General features: G+C 34.0%; 2 protein-coding genes across 2 annotated transcripts; both read right to left on the bottom strand.

Moving 5' to 3' along the window:
* Positions 1-1,417: 1,417 nt before the first annotated feature.
* Positions 1,418-2,617, bottom strand: LOC115703848 (uncharacterized). Its single transcript, XM_061114304.1, has one exon. It carries the CDS (start codon positions 2,615-2,617, stop codon positions 1,418-1,420), a length of 1,200 nt encoding a protein of 399 aa, XP_060970287.1.
* Positions 2,618-6,406: 3,789 nt separating this feature from the next.
* Positions 6,407-7,611, bottom strand: LOC115706390 (uncharacterized). The gene has a single exon (XM_030634030.2). It carries the CDS (start codon positions 7,412-7,414, stop codon positions 6,707-6,709), a length of 708 nt encoding a protein of 235 aa, XP_030489890.2. The 5' UTR covers positions 7,415-7,611; the 3' UTR covers positions 6,407-6,706.
* Positions 7,612-11,360: the final 3,749 nt, after the last annotated feature.

Here is an 11,360-nt window from a genome sequence, read left to right as displayed (position 1 = left end):
AAATCTCTGACGCAAGCAATGACATCCGGACCGACAATGTGCCAATATTTTTGAAAGAACTTTGGGTTCATTCCATCCGAACCCGGAGATTTATCCGGGTGCATCTGAAACAAGGCATCCTTTACTTCTTGATCTTCAATGGGGCGGGTTAAGATTACATTATCATCTTCAGTAACTCTGGGGCTGACACAACTAAGAACTTCACTACAATTTCCAGGCTCAGCAGTAAATATTTTTGAAAAATAGTCAAGCATAAGCTCCCCCAAACCGGTATCCCAAAACTTAGAAGTCCCCGTTTCATCTTTAAGACAAACAATATTATTATTACGTCTACGAGATGAAGCCTTTGAAAGGAAGAACTTACTGTTTTGATCGCCATTTTTGAGCCACAGTTGCTTCGAACGTTGTCGCCAAAATATTTCCCGCTGGTTCAGAGTTTCGAACAGCAGTTGCTTAGCATCCGAATACATCTTTCTTCCTTCACTATCACGCCTGCCTTTGAACACTTTCAGCTCTTTGTTACAGTTTTTGATTCTTGCTGAAAAATTATCAGCAGCAACAGAGCCCCACGACTGCAATTTCTGACCGCAGAAATGAATTTTCTGCTGTAAAAAAACCATGCCCGAATTACACATGCTTGCCCGAATAACTTCCTCACATTCTTGAAACCGAGTCCAATGATTTTCGAAACGAAAAAGCTTCTTCCCAGCTGCTTGAATATGAGACTTCAAATCCAAAAATAATGGCGTATGGTCAGAAGGAGACACTTCTAAATTAAATAATTTTGCATCAGAAAAAATGGAAAGCCATGAAAAATTAACCATAGCCCGGTCAAGTCTTGCTTCCATCCAAGCCGAGGTATCTCTACCCTTCTCCCAAGTAAAACTATGACCATGCATGTCTAAATCACACAAACCACAATGCTGAACAACCTCTTGAAAACCATCCAAAAGCCAACTTGGATAAGGCTTGCCCCCTCTTTTTTCCTTATTATGCAAAAGATTATTAAAATCACCCATAATGCACCAAGCTTCTTGATACCTTGCATGAAGTGTACGTAACAATGCCCAAGTGTTTTCCCTTAGCCTTCGGTTGGGCTCACCATAGAAGCCGGTGAACCGAAACTTCCTATACCCCTCAAATTGGACAAAGCAGTCAATATGGTTCACCGAGAAAGAGTCAATAACCACTTCTTCTTCATTTTTCCACATTAAAGCCAAACCTCTACTTCTACCTTGAGCCTCCACAACAAAACACCCTTCAAAGCCCAACTTCAAACTTAAAGCACCCACCTTCTCCTTGTTACTCAAAGTTTCACATAAAAATAACACTCTAGGCCTTTTTTGATCAATCAATTGTTTTAGGAACTGAATGTTACGTGGTGGCCCAATTCCACGACAGTTCCAACTTAAGAGTTTCATAATGTCTGGCGAGCCCCAGCACCAAGGCCCGCCAATGAAAAGTTTTTTGGAAGCCCACTTGTTTGTTGGGCCTGCCCCACGTGTCCCATAGTCCCATCCTCAACCTTCCTCTTTTTATTGTCAAAAATCACCAAGCCCGAACTGCCTTCAATGAGTTTCCCTTTTGCTTTATTCTTGCCATAAATATCTCCACTAATCTCTCCCTCCATAACACCCATATCTTCCTCCCCCTGATCCCCCTCCATCATCAAATTATCCATGCCATTATTTCCATCTTTATGAGCCAGATTTGGAGTAGCATGATTTTCGGCTATGTCAGCCGAAGGTATTGTTTCCATATTTGGTTGATGTGTTGAGCTCTGTCCAGGTACATTGTCCTCAGGTACCCCTTCCGGCTGCCACCCTCTATTGCGCAACCACCTTGCACCGATGTTCTTGTAAGATTTCTGTGGTACCGCCCTCATGAATTCTCCATAAGGTTTCACTATCTGCTCTATAGGCTGCTGGAACAAACGCCTACAGAACCTCTCGGAGTGACCAATCAACCCACAGATGAAACAAAAGGTTGGCACCCTTTCATATTTGAAATGTGCCCAAAACCAGCTTCCATTGTCACGGGTTAGTTTCATACGCCTCCTCAATGGTTTCCTAATATCAAGAGTAACTCGAACCCTGAGATAATCACGCCAAACACCGATGAAATTATTAGGATCCGACTCAATGAATTTTCCTAGAGTATTTCCCACTCCACGAACCGTACTTGTGGTCATACATCCTGGTTTTACATCATGGATCTGAACCCACATATCAAGATCATTTAATTGCAACAGATTAGGGTCCCCTCCCACTGGTAAACGTTCAATAATCAGCTGCATTCGATCATACGTCCATGGACTACCATTTATAACTCTTTGAATGTCCACTTCATGGTAGAATTGAAATAAGAAGCGGTTATCTTCTAACTTTTTGACAAACATTCCCATTCCCGGTTGCCATAAGGAAGCTAGAATGTTCTGCATTTTATCGAAGTCTATCAACCGATTCGTCAAAAACCTTCCGACCAGACACCATCTGTCATCAATCCCCTCTTCCTCTCCATCGTTCCCCACTGCCAATTCTTCCAAGTCCTCTTCTTCAATCTGAAAACTGTAGACATCCTCACTGCCTCTATTATTAACACCACTTGAACTAGCCATCATTGAGACGTCACTCATAAACAAACGAACAGAACAGCAACAGACAAGATCAAAAAGACAAAACCGAAAACTAGAAACACTCACACCAGGTCATGAGACCAGACTTTTATATTGTTGTATCATCTAAAAAGTTTTGATTACATTCGCAATTAAATAAACATACACACCACACATAATTATATAAATAAAAAATCAAATTTTAATAATATTATAAAACAAGATGATTTTTTTAGAAAAATATGTTGGGCTTTTGATTCTGGTTTTTATAAAATATAAGTGGGATCTTCATTGGTGTTAACCTTCTTAGTGTTATTTTTATTTGCTATGTTTTGTTTTTTTTTTTTTTTAATAATGGTGTTGCTACACTAGTAACACCACCTTTCTATTGTTATGGTAGTAGGACTTTCTTTATTCATGGTGGAGAATTTTAGTCTTGCTTCTCTTTGGGACATTGAGGGAATCTCAATTGGCTCAAAGCATATTTGTGTTAATAGCATGACTATCATTGTCCATGTTCAAATCCAGGGGATTCTCAGGTTTTTATTGGTTCCATGATTTAAAGTGCGGTTGTTTCTTACGATTGTTATCGCTATGGTTGGTCGTTCGTTTATTTTATTTTATACTAAATTGAATAATTATTTCCTAATTTTCATTGAAAGATTTTTGGCTGATAATTATTGATAGTTGTGATTTATCACATGTTCATTCGGATTGAAGATCAAGCATTCTTTGTGCTTCTTTCATGCTACAACGTTGACGACTTATTTGTATTTTAGTTGAAGGTGCTATTAGAGTTTTCATTCTTATTTTTGTAAACGACATAGTTTATCTGTCTTATTAATTATGCTCTTTGAGTGATATATCATCACATAAAAAATTATCTGATTTGCTTTTTAATGAAAATTTCCATTTTTTTTTCTCTCTCAAAAAAAAAGTGGGCTTTTATCTTACTTTAATAAAAAAATAACTGAAAACCGAGATAAAAAGTTACCTTTTATCTTGATTTTCGTAGAAATTTTATTCCATTCGCATATATCTCGATCTTTATTTTAGCGAAAATTAAGATAAAAAGCTGGCAAGAGCTCACAAATGAGAGAAGAAGAATTTCCAGCTGCATTGCTTCCCCTAGAATTATCAATTATGTTTCTTGAAAGTGAACACTAATGCAGTAGAGAAAATCACAAGTTTAGCATTGGCATGTATAGTTGCTCCCAGGGCCGTCTCAAGGTGTTGAGAGGCCTAGGGCGAATTTTGAAATGAGGCTTTTTTTTTTTTTTTACAAAAATTTAAAATAAATATTATTTAAATTTTGACACTATATCGATTTTAACTATTTTATCTCCATATAACAAATAATTTTTCTTGCCACGTAAACTAACTCGATAATGTAATATTTAATTATTAATAACATCTCTATTGGAGTACTATATATTTTGGCACTTTTATTAAAAAAATAATAAAAAAAAAATAGTATATCAAAAATTATTTTAATTTTTTGTTACTAGTTTGTATCTTGAAATGCTACTGTACTTTATATATTAGAGTAATTTCATAAAAAAAATATACTAAATATAATATTGGGGCTTTTTAATTTTTACACTTTAAAATAGTTTTTTTTTTGTATTTTTACGAAATTCTACATAGAAATCCTTATTGCAACTAGCACAACCACTTTAGAAACCCAAATCGTAAATTTGAAAAAATAAAATAAAATAATAGTATATGGAGTAATTTTCCTATAATATTTTTTCTAATTTTTGTACCAGTGTGTACCTTAAAATACTATTGTACATTATATATTAAAGTAATTTCATAAAAAAATATACAAAATATAATATTTGGTCTAAAATATTATATTCTTATTTTAAAAAAATAAATAAATAAAATAAACCTTACAAATTTAAACTAATTCTTCACTATGTATTTGTTATTATATGTATGTATTATGTAAAACACAAAAAAATTTAAAATAAACAAAAAAGGACTCAGAATTGAATCGAACCCAGCACGTCAACAGTCTCTACAAATTTATGCTTCCTTGCTTCCCACTGTGCTACAGCTTTCTCTTGATATTTGTTGAACTAAAAGATATATATATACTCTTTTGTGTGTATATATATCAATTTAATTTTTCGGGGGCCTCCAAAATGGTAGGGCCTGGGGCCTATGCCCCGGCCACCCCACCCTCTGGCCGGCCCTGGTTGCTCCTACATTGACTGGAGCTAAAAGTTACTTTCCGAGCTATGCAATGGTGTCAAGCCACTCTCTTACCGATTGTTACTAATAATTTAGATTGTAATAATTGGTGGATAAATTGAAACTTAGCTCATCTGATAGATCTTGTTTAGGAGATACATTAAACTTGATCAAAAGCTTGTTAATTAGCTCTCACTTCTTTCCTTTCTATTGTTTATGTTCCAAGAAGCACTAATTATTTAACTCATGATTATGTAACAAAGCTACGCTGGAATGGTTTTTTTTACCTTCCATTGCCTAATCTTACTTTGCTTATGTGAGAAAATTAAATTGGTTCAAAGGACTCATGTAGCCTAACCATATGAAATCTAATCTATATTATATATTTTTAAGAACTAGCAACATCAAACGCTACCTTATGCGTCAATGGTTCGATTAATTGTACGTGTCAGAATGTAGAAAAGGTATACAAACCATGACCATATCCACATGTATGAACAGGGGTGTACAATATTTATATCAAGCTCTAATATCAATCTACATAGTATGCAAAATAATAGGGGTTATAAAACAAATTAGAAGTAGTCTTTCACAAAATTAAAATATTGGCATGTGACACCATATAATAAGGGGATGTTGGGGCACACCAAATAAATAATAATAGATACTTACAACAGGTCCAACCAAAAGCACTGTGGCATACTTATTATTACCCCCACCTCACCCCACTCAGTGGCCAATGCTCAAAAGCCTCATTTATTCACGTTGCCTGAGTTGGACGACAGAGATGTCAATGATTCATGTGGAAAAGTTGAGCTGAGATGGGCCTTCTCTGCTCTCTCACTCAGTCTCACACCATCATTAAAGCCACAACTGCTGGAACAAAACAGTGAAACAATATGAATATATCTTTAACAATATAATATATACATACACATACACATACGCTTTCTTTTTTCTCTCACTTTCCTACGCTAAAAGAGCTTTCACTAGTTGGAGAAATGGTCATTCATCCTAATCTTTCTTTTTCATGCTTTTTTTTTTCTCTGTCATACCAAACACACCTTTAGGCATTTTCTTTTTCTTCCATCCCCATCGGTTAATTCCATTAAGAGAAATTATGGATTTCTCGACCCACAATCCATACATGTTTGGTTGTTTTTATTAATTTTATTTGCAAAGTTCTAATATAATATTTGGGGCACGAGTTCTATACCAATTAAATAGTGTAAATTTACACTCAGTTGGTTCACGGGTTTTTGTTTTTTGAATCCATAGGCACGATTTACCGAAGATAATAGTGTCAGAATTATAAGAAAAACAAAACATTTTGCCTCCTATAACGATCAAAATCTATCGAATTTTCACAGAACATTATTTGGGATTTGATCAAAATACTAAACAACTTATTTTACAAGTTCACATGTCCTGTAAATAGATTTATTCCCACACTTAAACCTGTACTTTAATGATATCCCATCAACTCAAAAACAGAGAAGCCTACACTCTTCACTTACTAAGCCAAAAAATTAAGAAAAAGGGAAGAAGTTAAATACTATTCTACGTACCATTTTCCTTCTGATAGAGTCGATATAGAAGCATTAACCGAACTTGTATGTATATATCCATATGAAACAAACAAATATACAAATAGATACGAATAGATGAGAGGAGACCTTGAATTTCACTCTAAAATTACATATACAAAGTCCCAAGTTTTTCTTTTTTATTAGTACTAAAATTACCGATTTTGCGTTAAAATATCAAAACAACAAGATCGTCTCCAACAAATAAACCAATAATATTCCCCCTATGACGACAATAATAATAATAATAATAATATTAAAGAAGAGAAAGATTAAACAAATAAAAATGAAAAGAAAAGTGGCTTAGTTAATGAGCCATGGCGACCGGGGGAGGAGGAGTAGCATAGCTAATACTTCTCTGATTAGGCAAAGCAAGCATAGCCGTATGATCCAAGAAATCTTTCAAAGCAACAACAGATTGTAAGATGGTACGGAGGTCATCGGCGCAAGTGAAGCCCAGGCAACCGGCTCTACGAACGGCGTAAACATAAAAAGTAATACAACCTTTCCTGAACTTGAACCGGGCCATCTCGCTTCCGCTCAATCCCCTAATCAATCTCTTGTTAACTTCCCCCAGGGGTATCTCTGTTGGCCACAGTCGGTCCACGCTCGCCTTCATCGTCTCAGACTCGAAAACGAAGAGCAGAACCTTCGATTTCTTGGTGCCCAGGCCCAAAGTCAGGGTGTGCCAAGCGTGATGGGCTAAGATCGTGAAATTTGTCGGTAAAAACCCCACCGTCGAAGGAAAAGGAACCTTATTACTACTCTTATTAATATTAGTACTGTTTGGAGGGAAAGAAAGAAGCTGGAGAAGCTCAAGTGGTCTGGCTCGGCGGATTGTGAAAGACTTAACGATGAACTGGCCACCGAATCGGACACCCTTTACGTCGGAGCAGGGTTTGAAAGAGAAATCTGAGCTATATTTTGTTGTATTTTGATCATTTGGGTGTTGGTGTTTTTGCTTCTTATTACTACTGCTGTTCTTCTTATTCTTTTTCTTCTCTTTTTCTTCCATGGTGTTTTTTTTCTTTTGTTTCTTTGGAAGTTGAGTAGGTTTGGTTTGGTTTTTGGTAGTCTGGTAGTTATGGCGGTGGGTTTTGTCTCAGGGTTGACAAAAACAATGAGTAATCTCTCAGATTTTGATGGTGACGATGCTATTAATATCACCAAATATATATAAATTTATTTATATTATATCTTATTTACTACATCTACATATATATCGGAATATAATAAATAATAATAATAATAATATGTAATAATGTATTGTAATATATATAGTAGTACGTACTCATAGTATAGTCAAAAAGAGTGGTGTGACCACTCAATTCTATTATAGTACATTTATTCATAAATACGTATTTTATTAGCTTTTATTATTCTGAAAATAATCTTTATTGTTTTTTTTTTCAAAAAAAAAATCTTATTAATAATTTATATTTTGATCCCTTTCTTTATGTTTGGTTAGGTTAGAAGTAGTACTCCCTCTTTATTGAGTTTTTCTTATGCTTTATTTTATTTTATTTTTGTTTGAAAACAAAAGAATGAAAACTATCTATTCATTAGTACTTATCTATCAAAATGAAATAGTAATGAAAACTATGTGTGTGAACTTATTATAATTGGAAATTGTCATAGCGTGAGAAAAAAATGTGGCTAAAGGTATATACAATATTATACATATATTTTATAATATACTCTGTTTTTCAATCTCAAATGTTCATAATATATACTGAACGCACTAGCAAAAATAAAATAATGACACTTATACACAGAAAGTTAAATAATGAAGAATTGAAATCATGTATGGATTTGGATGCATTTAGTTAACTGAACATTCTCATTAATAATGTCACTTGATGTCTCATTATTGCAAAGTTTGGTAGATCAAGATCTCTCTCCCTACTACTGCTTAGTGAAATATAATCTTCGTCTAAGTTATACAGTTATTTTTCAAAACCCAATTGGCAGAAAAATCCATTAAAAGCACCAAAATTTTGATGTGGCCTTCAATAAAATGATTTTGGGTTTATAAATGATAATTATTTCATCCCATATTTGGGTGATAAGCGCTTAAACAGAGGAATTAGGACCACTGAATAGTGAACCTATAAAAGGGAATTTGCCCTTACCAAGAAGTTGATCTGTTTCCTCTAATCACACACAAGTGCACCCATTAGTTTAATTAACCCCTAATTCATAAACCTTCCCTAACCTAGCTAGCTAATTTTAATTACAAGTACATTATTCACTTAAAAAATTAGTATTTATTGTCAAAAATGAGCGTATCTGCAACTAATATAACTACATGATCTTGTGGGGACATGACAATTCACTGACCAATTGACCACTTTGTACAATGATTCGAGAGTTGTAACTATTTCTTCACAAACTTTTTCCAAAGAAAAAGGAAAATAAGAATAATAATAATACTAAGCCATTAAAAGATTGGTAAAGAGAAGTTGTTTAATGTTCACAAGTTTAATATTATATAATTTGAAAAGAATGCTAGGCTTTGGTTGTAAGGGGTCCCAATAATGGTATTTATAATATAACTTTGATATTAGAAGTTGTTGAAAAAGAAAAGAAAAGAAAAGAAAAGAAAAGAAGTGGTTGCATTTGAATTTGTTGGTCCGAGTATGAGTAGTATGAGTATGATATAGATAGATAAAGGGATAAGGGAGGGTTACCACATTCGACAACCCAAAAAGTCTTACTCTTCTTCCTACTCTTATGTTAATTAAATTAAAGTTGTGTCCTTCCAAAGGCACCGTTGGCTTTAATCATTCAAATGGAAAGATAATATATTCCACATTTTTGAGGCCACACCACACCAACTAGATTGCATTTATATTAATAACCCTTCTCTTCTCATCTACACCACCGTTGCCATTGCCACAACTTCAAAAATTTTATTTTATTTATTTACTTCTTGCTCTCCATGTATACATTATAGACATAAATAATAAACTCAGTCGATAAACTAAAATCCAACAAATGAGATTTAAATTCCTTTTTTTTTATTAAAATATATGTAAAATCTTGGTTTTGTAATTTTAGTTAGACAAAATATTTTTCAATAGTATTTCTAGAATGCGTTGCTGGATTTGAATATTTTAATAAATTATATTCATTTAATTAATGATTTACGTTATTATAATATTTATTTATGGTATTGGTTTAAAATAAAATTATTAATTAGGGTAATTAAAGTCTGATTTTTTAAAATTTATTTATTGATATATTTATCAAATATTCTCTACTTGATTTGTGGCTTTCACTATGATTTTCTAGCTAGAGATTTAATACTTAAATGGTCAAACCAAATAAAGAATCTAACTTAGCTTGAGTCCAGATTCATCGTATTCTGATGCAACAAGATTTTAATTCCACATCTAGGGTTTGACCTCTTTTTACTTTGCATTTTGAATATTTTTGAAGAACTTTTGTTTGTTGTTTAAAGGATAGATCTTCAGTTATTATTTCTTTGTATGTTAGTTCTCTTTGTATTTGTTTATAACTTAAATATTTTTAAAGATAGTAACCATGGTACTTGATCTTCAGTCCGGCCAGCCACTAAACCAAACAATCAGACAAAAAGAAAAGCTGAAATCAGTGCAAGGGAAAGAAAAAAAAAATTATTGTTTTTAAAATGTATGATAAAATTAGCTAGTTTTGACAATGAAGGGGATGATGAAAAGACCCTATTAACTAGAAATTTTAATAAATACATGAAAATAGACTTCAATGTAAGGAATAATATTTCTTCAAACATTCAATACTTAACAATAAAGATGGAATTCAATGTAGGAATAATGTGATGGTTATGAATGTGATAATACTTTGAAAAATAAAATAAAAAGTTTTAATATTAATTGGAGTGACAATAATTGAGGAGTAGTGAAGATTATTTAATTTGGACAATATTGATTTAATTTTTGTTATTTCTAGAATGCCTTATTTAAGAAAATAGTTTGTGTTGATGCGATTTTCCTTAACGGATCTAGGAAGATCGTAAACGAGGGAGATGCACAAGTGAATATCGATAAAAAATAAACCGGTTTGTGGAATGAATTTGATAATGATAAACAACAAAATTTTATAGTAGTTCACTCTCTTTTAGTGGTAATAGGCTAGTCCACTTGAAGTATTAGTGATCTCAATGCTTGAGGAGAATTCTCCAGAGTTATGTTCTCCAAGAGTTCAATCCTCAAGTGAGTTTTGGGAATGAGAGAGTGGGAGCTCATGAAAATGAATCGTATGTCACCCCTTTATATAGATTTACATGGTATGTTTTAATGTCCTTTCACCCAACATACATCTTTTTTAATTATGACTGGGTTAAGTTTAAAATATAAAATAATATTTCAAAAAATATATATATTTAATGAATGATAACTCGGGGAGATATTTTTTGATGGCACATGCCAAGCGTGAAAGTGCCTAGCTCGAAAGGTTGGTCATGCCAATTTGGTACGTTGGTCATGTCACGTTGGTCATATCTTGTTGGTGAGGTGATACATCTTTGTATAACGGAGCACCTCAGTGTGGATTCGATTTGATGATGCCGGGAGGAAGTCAAGGTGATTGGAAAATGTGGTTCGACCATGAGGACCTCAACCATGAGAGAGTTATTTTGACGTCGTGGTTTGGCCATGAGGACCTCAACCATGGGGGAGGTGATTTGGCCGACGTGGTGTCATGTCGAGATGGAGCCAAACATGACGAGTCACGGTGGTTTCTCCACCTAAGTGTAGGTCGAGGTGATTGGACATAGCGCAACCACCTAGGCGTAGGTTAAGGTGACTGGACATGGTGAAACCACCTAGGTGTAGGTTGAGGTCATTGGGCATGGTGCAAGGATTTCGAGCCTTTTGGCTCCTTTTTCCACAACCAAACAAAAAATCTCCTTGGATTTTTATAAGGGGTAACTTTTGCCCCCCGAAATTTGTCATAATATT

This window comes from Cannabis sativa, chromosome 1 (genome assembly GCF_029168945.1).
Source record: "Cannabis sativa cultivar Pink pepper isolate KNU-18-1 chromosome 1, ASM2916894v1, whole genome shotgun sequence".
Taxonomy (NCBI): domain Eukaryota; kingdom Viridiplantae; phylum Streptophyta; class Magnoliopsida; order Rosales; family Cannabaceae; genus Cannabis; species Cannabis sativa.
The sequence above is the reverse complement of the archived record's forward strand: the minus strand, read 5'-3'. Positions and strand labels throughout refer to the sequence as shown.

Bases quoted from the DNA above. Each gene is read 5' to 3' on its own strand.
- LOC115706390 (XM_030634030.2), bottom strand. From the start codon at position 7,414: ATGGAAGAAAAAGAGAAGAAAAAGAATAAGAAGAACAGCAGTAGTAAT.
- LOC115703848 (XM_061114304.1), bottom strand. From the start codon at position 2,617: ATGGCTAGTTCAAGTGGTGTTAATAATAGAGGCAGTGAGGATGTCTAC.